The sequence below is a fragment of the Rhinichthys klamathensis genome, unplaced genomic scaffold, assembly GCF_029890125.1.
Source record: "Rhinichthys klamathensis goyatoka isolate OS25496 unplaced genomic scaffold, OSU_Roscu_1.1 h1tg000244l_1, whole genome shotgun sequence".
Lineage (NCBI taxonomy): Eukaryota > Metazoa > Chordata > Actinopteri > Cypriniformes > Leuciscidae > Rhinichthys > Rhinichthys klamathensis.
The window spans coordinates 1,875,114-1,889,099 of NW_026606766.1; the positions used below are offsets into that span (position 1 = coordinate 1,875,114).

Consider the following 13,986-nt stretch of genomic DNA (forward strand, 5'->3'; position numbering starts at 1 on the left):
CATTTCGTGACACAATAACAGTAGTATTTTTAAATTTCGCGGCTTCTCTCGTCTGTCTATGCGCGAAAGCACCGGTGAATGAAGGATTGCCGTAAAGCAGGTTTCTGGTCGTACGATGTGTATGACGTCATTGACATTTTAAAAGACTTTTTAAAGCAAATAAGTGACTCTAAAAAATCTAACACCCAGTAATGTGTAATTTTGTTGCATCTTCTTTCGAATACAACATTCAAATTACTAGACAAAAAATTATATCCTGAGAAAAGTGGATTTTTAGGGGTATTGCTCCATAGACCTCCATTCATTCTGCACTCCGCCTGTGAGCGCCCTCATATGGATCTAGAGTGGAACTGCAACCAGTTCAGACCCCGGAAGTTTATTGTGAGTGGGAGTTCTCCCCATATTAGACATTCTCTGGTAGCATGATGGGAGTTCCGTGTCTTTTAGGGATGGGGAAATGAAGCCTCGTGCATCAATGAGGCTTTCCCCTGACTGTTCCGGGAAAAGATTCAAAGCTTCGAGAGTGTCGAGAACAGCGCCATCTGGTGCTTATTTAAAATAAAGCAGCCAGAAGCCTGTGTTAGAAGCTCTGGCAGATGAAGCAACCACAACACACTCCATAGTTTCAATGTTATGTGTACAAATAAAAGCTTTACATGTTTGTGTTTGATTTGCTCATTAAACAAATTCATTTTCCTATTAAAGTGTGACAATAAAATATAATATAAGCTTATAAGATTCACTAAGATTTAATGTAGGCCTATTTCTCTCTCTCTCTCTCTCTCTACACACACACACGCGCACACACACACACACACACACACACACACTGAATAAGAACAATTGATTCTGAATAAGAACATTGTCTGATAGGATCATCTGTTATTAAATGTGCTTATGACACTTGGCAGTGATAGTGCTTATGTTACTGTAGGAATGACAGAAATGTGATAAAGTTTTTAATTATTTTTATTAAGAAATAAAAGCTGTTTCACAGTGTTGGGGCTGAGTCTATTTCTCCTCTTAGACAGTACTTCCCCAGCCTTAGAGAAGACTCTTTCACATGGCTCATAGGAGGCCGGGGTACAAAGAAACTGTAATGCCAATGTATATTGGTGGGGGTAGACATGTTTCTGCATTCTCCAGTATTCAAGTGGATCTTCAGCTCTTTGTATGTTTGTCTCTGTAAGGTATTTATCCACTTCTACGATCGCATCAGAAGTGGCATTTGAGCTTTGCTCCACAGCACTGTCCAACAGAAGCCAAAGGTTTCCACCTTACAAGTGTGAGGAAAATTATTATTATTATGTTTATTGGGAGTGACTGTACATGTACATTGATTGAATATAAGACACATCAACGGTCAACAATTATAAAATACAATAAATAAATAAAAATAAAAATAAATAAATACTTGAGCTTGGTGTGGGCTGTTGAGTTGATGATGGTGCTTCTGTTGACTGAGTGCTTGATGATGTGGATGGTCTTTCATCTTCGGCCCTGATGACATTACCACATTCTGCTTTTAGCCGTTTGACAGCCTCTGTCATTTTAGTTTGGTTAAGGAAACCCAACTTTTTAAACCTTGGGTCCAGCAGAGTTGCCATGGTCATTATACTGAGCGACTCCATATTCCAGATATGCTCCCTCAGACGCCTGATAAGCTTTTCAGTTAATTCCTTTGTTATTTGCATGGTTAACCTATGAAATAGAAAATTATTTACTCTGTGCAAAAATACAAATTCAATAATTCAATAATTTAATAATTAAGAGTATTCTACACAAATAAAAATAAATACCTTAGTTGTTCAACCTGTAATGAATGGTGAATCATTTTTAGCAAAGGAATTACTTTGGAGCCAGACACACGTTTTTCCTCGGACAGCTCTACTGTGGCCTGGTGGAATGGGGCGAGAACACACAGAACTTGCTGTATGGCTTCATAGTCCAGGGCATGAAGTGGAGCTATATCAGTTTTAAGTGAGGCAAGGGATGCTCCCACAGTTTGCCTTTCCCCATGCAGCCGTTGAAGCATGTGAAAAGTGCTGTTCCAGCGTGTTTCCACTTCATTCACAAGTTTAAGAACTGGCCTGTTCATCTCTTGCTGCACATGGGTCAACATTTCTTTGGCAGAGGTGCTGCTTCGAAAATAGGTGACCACCTTTTTAGCTTTGTTCCGAATGTCACACAGAGCTGTACCTGATCAAAAGACTTTTTAACCATGGTGTTAAGTGCATGTGCAATGCAAACTGAATGTCTCACTTGCAGAATTCTTGCACAAGCAATCATGTTTGCTGCTGCATCTGTGACAAGACACTTCACTTTGTCCTTGATTGCCCACTCCATCATGACATTCGTTTTCACCAGGGCCATATTTTCCGCTGTGTGCCTGTTTGGGAACTTCTCAACATCCAACAACACTGTATTCAGCTTATAACTGTCATCAATGTAGTGGCAGGTTATTGCAAGATATGCATCCATGTTGATAGAAGTCCACATATCCGATGTTATAGACACAGCAGTTGCTTTTTCCATGTCTGCCTTGGCCTTCCTCTTTGCTTCTTCATATTTTGAAGCCACCATTTTCTTTAAAGCCTTTTTGAGTTCACAAAACAGTTATAGTAAAATTATATTATTAGTGATAAAGATTTATTATATAGATTATACATAAAAATCAACCTCTGCTGCTATCCTCACCTGTCTGGTTGGGATTATATAGGAAGGATCAAGGGCATGGATGAGGCCCTTGAAACCCTCATCCTCAACCACTGTAAATGGCTGTGAGTCTTTTATGACCATGTTGACCAATGCCTCATCAACCATTTGCTTGCGAGATACTATAATGAAAGAAGAAATATATAATAATAATAATAATTCATTACATTTATATAGCGCTTTTCTAGGCACTCAAAGCGCTTTACATAGAGGGGGGGATCTCCTCAACCACCACCAATGTGCAGCATCCACTTGGATGATGCGACGGCAGCCATATTGCGCCAGAACGCTCACCACACACTAGCTTACTGGTGGAGAGGAGACAGTGAAGAAGCCAATCAGTATATATGGGGATGATTAGGAGGCCATGGTGGACAGAGGCCAATGGGCAGATTTGGCCATATACATAATATATTAATTGAAATCATGATAATGCATTCACAATTATGAATAAAAATCATGAAGCAACAGTCCTACTTTGTGTGCTTGGATTGTGGGTCTGAGCAGTCTCATGATGTGTTGTTTCCATAAACAAGCTCTTTGTCACACACCAAGCATCTCACCTTCTAAAAGAGTTATATGAAAGTAAGAAATTATGTACAACAATAACATTTTTTAAATAATATATATATATATGCATACACACATTGGAAGCTATAAGCTCAAAATATTCCCAGATAGGGGAAGTCTTCCTTTTTTTGGCTGTTGCCATTGCTCTAAATACAAACCCTTCACCAAACACCAACACCCTATCCCCTCTCCCCTAAGCCCACCCTAATCCCAAATACCAACACCAAATTACCTAAAATCACCAAAAGTGCAAAGATATTACAAAAAAACAAAAAGACAAAAGAATAGCCTAAGTAGTGAAAAATAAATTTAGGTTATTTAATGTATTATATTTATTAACTTTCAAAGTACAGCACTCTCCTGAAACACCCATCAACCAGACTGAGCCCCGCGTTTCCATTACCCTTCAAATTGCGCAAATTGAAATTGCGAATTAAAAATACGCTCAATGGAAACACGTCAATTTCGCAAAAACTCCCATTTATCGCAAAAAAGTTTTTACGCTCGCATGAGGTGGTTTTTCAGGCAATTCGAAAAAGGAATATTTCGCAAAACTGCAATGGAAACAGTTTTTGCGCAATTACAGTCACTTGACTTAGAAGGCGCGTGTGTTTGGGGTCCGTGTTAGGCTATTGCCTCCATTCGTTTTTCCTTTAACTCGTATGAAAAACGAAAAACATGCTTTCTTCTTTATTAGTTTTTAGACTGGTGAAAAAATATTCACATACAAACTTATTTTCCTTATATAGCCTATTGCTTATTTAATTGAAAATCAAATAGGCCTAATTGACATAGGCCTACAACTTTGCGAAATTTGATTTCTGCATTTCATTTTGACCCGGAACATTTAGATAATATGGAGCGTCTGTGAAAAAAATAAAATAGCCTAAATGAAAAAAAAATCTGTGGCGACGGTTTTGCAATCCGTCCCCTCAAGTTTATAAACCGTAGGCCTACTCATGGTTGAGTACAAACTGTTCCCTCGATCGGAAAAAGCTCAGTAGGCTATAATAGAATAGCAAAAAAAAAGACTTCTCATACAAAAAAAGAAATATAACACAAACTCATTTTCCAAAACTGTAAAAGGTTATATAAAAATAATACATTCATCAATTATTTTATGATAAACATATTACTGTCTTAAGTGCAGTCATTTATAGTTATAAACGCAAATAATAATAATTATTATTATTAGCCTATTACATTTATTAGGCTACATATTTAGAAGGCGCTTTTATCCAAAAAAGGAACAAAGCAATTCGTCAAATGTCATTCATAATACAGGTTAGACAATAATAATACAGGGCTAAGATTATCACAAATAAACACAAGATTTTGACGTATAGCCTATCCAAGTGTGTGTGCGAGTGTGGAGCGCGCAATGCATGACGGAGGCGCGGACGCGAACACTTGCATTTTCCTGTCAACAGTGGAAAGAACTTAAAATACTCTATCATTTATGGTCATACAGAAAATAATAATACATAATCCGCAACTACTTTTATTTGTGTAAACTCACAATAACAAGAAAACGTTCTTCTTTTGCAAAATAAAAGAAAACAATCAGGCGCGCTTTCATGATCTCCGTGAACTGGAACATGTCTCAGAAATGAACTGAAACAAAATATAGCCTATGTAGGCTAAAGCTTGAAATGTCCACTTTTAAACGAACAAATTCAAATCGAAAGCAAATACCTTCTGATTATGTAATCCATATGAAAGGTGCATTTCTCTCTAAAGGCGCATCCGTTTTACAGTGGAGAAGAAAATATGTTTGCAGTCGGCACTAACACTAGTTTATTAATAAACAATTAAAATGCCTCGTTATTTTTTCAGACACATTTATTATCATTAGCCTATAATCACCTATAAATCACCTCTCTGTCGGCTATGGTTCCAGAGACATGGCTCTTCTTATTTAGCACTGCGGGAAAAATATCATCGGGTTCTAATTTGGCCTTAGAAAACCAGTAAAATAAAAAAACTTTCATATTAATTTGTGAATATTTTATATGTTTAATAAAGGGGCAAAAAGTCATAAACAAAAATCTGAAAATTCGTCTATATTTATTTTTTTGCGTAGCATTTGATGTGTACTACAGTTCAAATTGAAAATTTGTTGTTCAACTTTGCGCTTTAAAAATACAACAACCGTTCATTTTTCGTTTTTCAATAGGCTACGGGTTAAAAAAGGAAAAATAAATGGACGCAAAAGTACACGGACCGTTTGGACAGAATACGAGACAAAGTTCTTTATTAAATTCATAAAAGGAAAAAGAATTCCAGGAATACTGGATTCTAAACCTCAAAGAAATGCCACAATCAAGACCTTGGAGCAGAAATGAGGGAGAAACACACAGAAACACCTCATGTGCCGTTCACAGTATTAGGGTCTTTCCGTACCATTAATGCTTGGATAACACACCACGTCTCCTTCCATTAATAATAATAATGTCTAGTGCGGTGGCTGCACGTCTATTCACATGTGCTATAAACCTACAAACGTCCAAAGTCGCATAACATCGGTTAATGGAAACGCCGTCATTTCGCAATAGTTTTTTATCGATATTTAGAAAAAATCGCAAAAGTTTTGCGCAAATCTGTAATGGAAACTCATTAAATGAGAAGATCTGGAGTTCGAGCCTTCTGACACCCAAAGCGAAACGCGCACGTGATTGGACAGAAAGTGAGGCTTCGTTTGTCATCGATCACGTGACTCTGGGGAAACCAATACACACCCCGATACGGGGCTTCACTAGAAATTGTGTCGCATCTGTGATACGCGCATCGAAGCTTCAGTGTCATACGTAACATCACTAGTGTCTTTATTACACTCAATTAGCTGTCATCCACCCTCGATTGAATAGAATGTTTTTATTACTCGGCCCGCTCGACCCGCGGATTGTGATCCGTGCAGCACTAATTCAATTCAATTCAAATTTATTTGAATAGCGCTTTTCACAATATATATTGTTTCAAAGCAGCTTTACAGAAAGTGCCTTTCAGAAATGTACATAGAAAAATACAGTTAATCATCATGTATTAATTTAGGGCATAACATATCGCCGGCATTGAGTCGTCTCTTCACAGGCGTCGAGTCGTCTCATCGGAGGTGTTGGGGCATCTGAAGTCTCCGTGAGAGGCTGGATACAAACTGGAGCTGACGAACGCTATTTACCTCGGGACTAGCGTCCTGAGATAACAGCAGAAAAGCAGATGGGAAATAATTAGCGTAGCTGCTGTTCATAATATTAATGCATTCGATCTGATTCAACAGTGGTATAAAAGGTAAGCATTATATGAATGCTTGGCTGAAGAGATGCGTCTTTTTGAACTGGGAGAGCGAGTCTGAGCAACGAACAGTATCAGGAAGGCTATTCCAGAGTTTAGGAACTAAATGTGAGAACGCCCTCCCTCCTTTAGTGGACTTAGATATCCTAGGAATGACCAGAAGCCTCGAATTTAGGGATCTTAAAGAACGCGATGGATTGTAGGGCGATAGAAGGTCCATTAAATACACAGGAGCTAAACCATTTAGGGCTTTATAGGTCAGTAATAGTACTTTGTAATTGATACGGAACTTAATAGGTAACCAGTGCAGAGATGATAAAATCGGTGTTATGATCATATTTTCTTGACCTAGTAAGAACTCTAGCGGCTGCATTTTGCACTAACTGTAGCTTGTTTATTGAGGATGCAGGACAACCAGCTAATACAGCATTACAGTAATCTAGTCTCGAGGTCATGAATGTGTGACGGGATAAAAATTAAATGCATGAACTAACTTTTCTGCATCGGAAACAGATAGCATGTAACGTAATTTAGCAATGTTTCTAAGGTGGGAAAAGGCAGTTCTTGTAACATATTAAATATGATTTTCGAAAGACAAGTTGTGGTCTAGTATAACACCCAGGTCTTTTACTGTAGTGGATAAAGTAACAGGACATCCTTCTAAATTAAAGTTGTATTGTAAGAGATTTTGTGGGTAGTTTTTTGGACCAATAAGTAATACCTCAGTTTTATCTGGATTTAATAGCAGGAAATTACACGTCATCCAGCATTTTATATCTTTAAGACACTCTGTCAATTTAGATAAGTTAATGTTTTCATCTGTCGTGATGAAATATGTAATTGAGTGTCATCAGCATAGCAGTGGAAATTAATTCCATGTTTTCTTATAATATTGCCAAGTGGCAGCATATATATTGAGAATAGCAGAGGGCCTAACACCGATCCTTGCGGCACTCCATAGTCTACTGACGTTATCTTCTTTCCCCATTTAAACAGACAAAATGGTAACGGTCTGATAAGTACGATCTGAACCAGCTTAATGCCTGTCCCTGAACACCAGTGTAGTTTTTGTAGTTGTTCTTGAGGGGCCATAATTAGGGCTGCTTTTAGAGCCTTTTTATAACGTGACACACTGTCTTTCCACGCGATTCTAAAGACCTCTAAATTAGCTTGTTTCCATTTACGCTCTAAGTTACGAGTTTCTCTCTTGATAACATGTGTAGTACTATTGTACCATGGTGCTTTAGTTTTCTCTCTAAGGGTGCTTTCACACCTGGATCGATTGGAGACGTTGTTCCGAAACAAAGGGGCGTTTCCCTTTTGGCCCGGTTCGTTTGGTCATATGTGAACACAACAATCGCACTCTGAATCGGAACAAAACAACCGAGCCGAGACCGCCTAGAAGAGGTGGTCTCGGCTCAATTCCATACGAACCCTGGAGCGGTTCGTTTGCAGTGAGAACACAACGAACCGGAACAAATCAACTTTTGGCAAGGTGGTCTCGTACCTTTATGTAACGTACTGCTGTCGGAGTTTTTTCGCCTTTGCGCGGCACTGCTCGACGGACCGTTCATAACCCCTCTCTTTCATTTTATAGCTGATCTTCTTGTACACTTCGGTGTTCTTGTGTGTAGTGTCCAACATCCGGGAGATGTGTTCTTCCGACCAAATATCTATGAGGCATTTCACCTCTTCGTAGCACCAAGTCAACCCGCGATTCGTTTTGTGTTAGGCTATTGTTGTCATGGCGATGTCCCCCAATGGAATGCGCGACCTGCACGCATGAGGTAGTGACGTAATGGCGTAAGGAAAGCCCTCGAAGGGTGCGCGATTTGGACCGCTTTACAACAGTGTGGTGTGAACAGAGTGACGTATTAAATTGATTCGGAACAAAGTATTCTGTTTCGGATCTGTTCCGGAACAAAACAAATCGATCCAGGTGTGAAAGCACCCTTACCATTTTGAATCTAATTGGTGCAACAATATCTAATGTACTAGAATTTTTTTTTGCTCAAACTGCTAGTCATTTCCTCTAGTTCATCTGTTTGACTGTGTTCACTTAGCAGCTGAGATAGATCAGGTAAGCTATTTGAGAATCTATCTATAGTGGTCGGAAGGATTGTTCTGCCTGGTCTATTACGTGGCGCAACATGACAAATTTCAGCAGTGCGTAGTATAAAAGTTACCATGTAATGATCAGTGAGATCGTCACTTTGCGGTATAATATCTATATCGGTTGGATTGGTTCCGTGTGATATAATTAAATCTAGTGTATGATTTAGACGATGAGTGGGACCACTGACGTTTTGCTTGACCCCAAAGGAGTTTAATAAATCTGTTAACGCAGTCCCTAACGCATCATTTGTGTTATCCACGTGTATGTTAAAATCTCCAACAATTATTGCTTTATCAGCATTGACCAATAGATCTGAGAGAAAGTCTGCAAACTCTTTTAGGAATTCAGTATATGGCCCTGGAGGTCTATATACAGTAGCCAAGGCTAGAGATAATAGGGATTTCTTTCTTACATCTAAGAGCGTAACGTTTAGCACAAGTACTTCAAACGAATTAAACCTGTGACCTGTTTTCTGAGTAACATTAAGAATATCTCTATAGATTGTTGCAACTCCGCCGCCACGACCGATCAGACGGGGCTCATGCTTATAACAGTATCCTGGCGGAGTGGACTCATTTAGACCGAAATACTCATTTGGTTTAAGCCAGGTTTCAGTAAGGCAAAGTACATCGAAGCTATTATCTGTGACCATTTCATTTACAATAACCGCCTTAGGTGTGAGCGATCTAATGTTTAGGAGACTTAGCTTTAGAAATTGTTTTTGTTCGCTGATATTTAGATTTTCTGGTTTAATTATAATAAGATTTTTCCTAGATCCTACACTAGATTGTTTGGCCTCACTAGACGAGGAATAGACACAGTTTCTATATAATGTTCTACACTACTTATATCAATTAAGTTGAGACAGCAAAGACTGTGATTTGGAATTTGACTTACTAGTCATACGGAGTGTAACGTCTTGGAGATGTTGTCCGACAGAACAGCCGCTCCGATTCTGCTGGGGTGCAGGCCATCAGCACGGTAGAGCCTAGCTCGCTCCCAGAACAGATTCCAATTATTTACAAAGAGCAGTTTCTGTTCATTACACAATGACATAAACCATTCATTTAGTGCAAATAATCTACTGAACCTTTCCTGTCCTTGTCGGTACGTGGGAAGCGGTCCAGACACGATGATCGTTGCCTCAGGCGCTGTGCTGCGCACCGTCTCGATCAGGCTGCTGTAGTCCTTCTTCAGAACCTCCGTCTGCCGCAGCCTGATGTCGTTCGTTCCCGCGTGCAGCACCACAGCTCCGACGCGCTCGTCACCGTTCAGGATCTCGGGAACCTGTACGGCGACATCAAGAACACGAGCACCAGGAAAGCAGTGAGTGCGCACCTTACCCTTACCTGAGGTAGCACGGACATGACGGACCATGGAAGTGCCGATGATCACGGCGTCGTCGCGTTCCGACTCGCGAAGAGGGGAGAAGCGGTTCCGGGTGGAGATCTCGAAGACCGGGAGGGGCGGGGAGGTTCTTGCTCTGGTCCTGGCTCGTGTCTTCCGCTGTGGGATCACCCAGGGTCCATGGTGTTGGGTCGGTGCCGGAGTGAATGATGCCAGAGATGATCGCGTCCTCCTGGGCAGAGAAACGCACGGAGTAGACGAAGTCGGAGTCAAAAAGTTACTAGCCACTGACTTATGTGCATCGGCGCGTGACGTTTCAAGCGCTGATCGCCGATCCCGCAGCTCGGCTTGTCTCTCTAGCAGACCACGGATCTGTTTCTCCACCGATTCCAGCTCCAATCGTACCGAAATCAGCTCGAATGTGTCCTCACCTGCACTCAGAGGTAACGTTAGACATACATCCGATATGTTCGCCATTATAACAGATGAACAATAAATTAGTAGTGATACTACCAATATCACTACTAATTTAGGACTGGAATGCTGGATATAACCTGTATCCTTTCAGTGAAACGGGTGTAAAATCAGACGGTCAATAGGCGCGAGGCCACGCGTGAAATGCTAGCGGGCTGAAAGGCTAGTAGCCGAGATTCGCAAAGTTGGATCTAAGTAGCGATATCAAAGCAATCCGATTGTTTTTTATAGGGAATAGTATCGAGGATAAGTTCACACGATGTAAAAATAGAAAGTGCTTGTTTATAAATGAGTGGTAAAGAAGAAAATCAAGGATTAATGAATCAATTCGACGGAGCTACAAACACAAACACAGACCGCACGCGCATGCGCATAAGGAATCCCTTAGGTAAAGTCTATCGGCACTATCGGCAAACTACACGGTTAGAGAATGGACACAAGCGGGAATCGCGACAGAACTGTCACGGTGGAAAAAGTGTATATGAGCACGTGACTGTCTGTCCGAGTTTTGTCGAGAGGCGGAGCCAATAGTATCTGTCTGCAGTCTGCAAGACTTCAAGTTACGCCCTTTCAAGTTACGCCCACTTTAGCAAGACTTCAAGTTACGCCCACTTTAGCAAGACTTCAAGTCACGCCCCTTCAAGTTACGCCCCTTCAAGTTACGCCCACTTTTAGTCACGCCCCTTCAAGTTACGCCTACTTCCAAATTACCGCGAGCACAGTTCCATATGCTCTTGCACGAGTTTAACATAACAGAAACCTCTGAGATGACATCTTCAAAATTCTTGTTTTGTCTGTATATACAGCAAAGCAAGTTGGAATCTGCATTAGCACCAATGTATTGATAATGTATTGCTAGAAACCATATTGCAATGTATTGTTTTTTTTCAATTTGTCCTTGTGGAATTGGGCTTTGTCTAAAACTTTTTTTTCTTCTAAATATATTTTTTTAAACAAATATTTTTAAACATCTTTCCATATCGTATTGTATGCCTGATGTGCTGACAATTCATTTTTGACATCATTAATGAACAGTTAAATGCACCGCTGTCAAACACATCTTATGATACTTTGAGACAAATTAACTACAAGCACACTCATCACAAACACTTTTATTGAAGGGCAACACAAGGGTTTATGCAAACCCAATCTATAAGTTCTGTCTTTCAGGCACTAATACGGTCATAGAAAATCAGACCGTGCCTCCAGCCGCAATAAAAAAGTCCATGATGCAGTATCCTGCAAAATCATTTTCAGAGTAGAACCCTTGTAGTTTTCCTCTTTGTCCACATCCCCAGTATCCTTCACAGTCTTTGTACATATGACATTGAATGCAACGAGAGATCAGATAGGGAATTCTGTAGGTCCTTCTATGGTCCTCTGAAAAGGAGTTCCAGTTTACCACACCTGATGACAAAAGAAGTATGGTGTAAAACATGTTTGCATTTTTTTCTTTTTTTTAATACGAAATTTTCTGGTAGCAGTGTGTCTTCAGTATTCATTTTATTAGTGGTGTGCCTCCACAATATTTTTTTTTAGCAATTAAAAGAAACACTTATTGCCAAAAACAAAAAGCATTAGTCTAGTGTAGATTATATTATGATGATTAAATTATCATATTTTAATATATCATATTATATAATTATCATAAATTATAAAATCAAGATTATAATTGTGAGAATTAATTTTAGCACTAGAACCTTGACTTGAATCATAACTTTTGTCCACTTAACTGTCTATGTCTGGGCCTATGTAGAATCGTCACTCAAAAGCACCACAGCTGCACAAAAATCACAAAGGAAACAGTCATATACTGGTATAGAAAAGAATAAATTAGGCAACATCTATGTACAACATGCATTTACATTTTAATAATAGCAAGTGACCACTCCAGGGCCATCTAATGCGTTGTGTTGCTGGCATCTGCGGGACACAGATTGAGTAGCTTTTCTTTGCCCTTGCTGTGATGTAAAAAGCGGCGAGCCGGCATGTCCTAGTTGAGTGCGTGATCCTGTGAGTGGGAGACTTTCACCTATAGCTCAGAGGAGGACAGAAGGAAAGAGACATAACTTACTGTCTAGCCAGCAGAAGTGTGCTTCCTTCAGAAAGGATTCCTCTCTCACTATCCTCCAGAACCGAGTGCATGTGAGAGCAAGGGTGCAAATTGCAGGATCACCATCTTGTAGTACCACAAGGATGAAGATCATGTGCAAAATTTCCTCAGGCAGCTGTGAACATAAAACACGAGTCACTACAAAAGCAGTAGGCTCAATAACGGGTCTCCATCATCATCATCGACCAGGAAAGGGTGAAGGATGAACATGCCTCTTAATTGGCATGTTCTGTCGCCTGCTCATTTGTGTCCTGCTAATAGCATATGCTGGAGGTCTTTAACCCTGCTCCTGTCCAACCCGCTTCAGCACACCTGCCTGTGATTTTCAAGCGATCCTGAAGAGGTCAGGTGTGTTTGATTAGAGTTGGAGCTAAACTCTGCAGGATAGTGGGTCCCTTGGAGCAGGGTTGAAGACCTCTGCCATATGAAGTTATTGTTGCATCTTGGATTAAGCTACAGTATGTAAGAAGTGGCAAGCTGGCATGTCTACATGGAGTGCACATATAACTAACTGTGATCCTGTGAGTGAGTTTAAACTATGGCTCCTAGATGTGCTTCACAGATACATGCCTGCAAAATGGCAATTCCGTCTGGAGAGGACTCGACTCTGCATGGCTCCTTCGCCTTGCAGCGTTTTAAGGGGACAGGTTCCTTTAAAACAAGGGAGTGAGATGCATATTACATAATAGCCTAGTACATGTAAAAGCACAAGAAAGATGATTACTTTAGACCAAGTTTTTGGACCTGTAAAAATTGCGCCATAATTCTTACCATGGTGACCTCATCATATTCCTCTTCTTTTAGGGATGCGGAAAATTGGGTCCAGACTTCCCCTGGCCATCTGTATGCCCTGCTCGGTAAAGTGGGCAAACCTCCGGCCATGGCTGTAGTAATAAGTAAAAAAAAAAAAAAAAAAAAATGACCTTGCTGCGGCAGATTACTGCTAATGATATTTCAAATTTATCAAAAAAAAATGTAAAGACACTGGTACCCTTCAATCTCAAGATTCTCCACCAACATTGTGCACCACCACCTCCTTAAGCACGGCATGTCATGCTGAAGAAGAGAACGGAGTACAATACATTTACAGTTCAAGTTGCAAGTTAATTTTGAGGCCCAACTCAATTTTCCAGTCCGATAGGGCTTAACAGGCCCACTTTATATCAAGCAAAAAAGGACGACAATCCCTGACTTAAACCCCCATAGAAGTAAGAAAATAAAAACTCTCTCAAAAAACCCCAAAGGTAAAAAGGGAAGAAATATCAGGAAGGACTTCCTGGACAAAAGCAAAAACCAAATTCCACATAATATAACCATATCTATGAGCATTGAAGTTATACTTACAATTGTGAAATCAAAT

General features: G+C 40.1%; 2 protein-coding genes across 2 annotated transcripts in view; one reads left to right on the forward strand and one right to left on the reverse strand.

The window, feature by feature from the left end:
* The window catches only part of LOC130100552 (dynein regulatory complex subunit 2-like), a 220,868-nt gene that overhangs the window by 151,627 nt on the left and 55,255 nt on the right, over positions 1–13,986 (reverse strand). The window contains exon 5 of the mRNA XM_056266034.1: positions 11,286–11,297. Within this exon, the coding sequence (XP_056122009.1) occupies positions 11,286–11,297 (12 nt within the window). The remainder of the gene's footprint in view (positions 1–11,285; positions 11,298–13,986) is intronic.
* The window catches only part of LOC130100551 (dynein regulatory complex subunit 2-like), a 114,097-nt gene that overhangs the window by 63,345 nt on the left and 36,766 nt on the right, over positions 1–13,986 (forward strand). Inside the window, exon 7 of the mRNA XM_056266033.1 lies at positions 6,986–7,010. Coding sequence (XP_056122008.1) covers positions 6,986–7,010 — 25 coding nt within the window. The remainder of the gene's footprint in view (positions 1–6,985; positions 7,011–13,986) is intronic.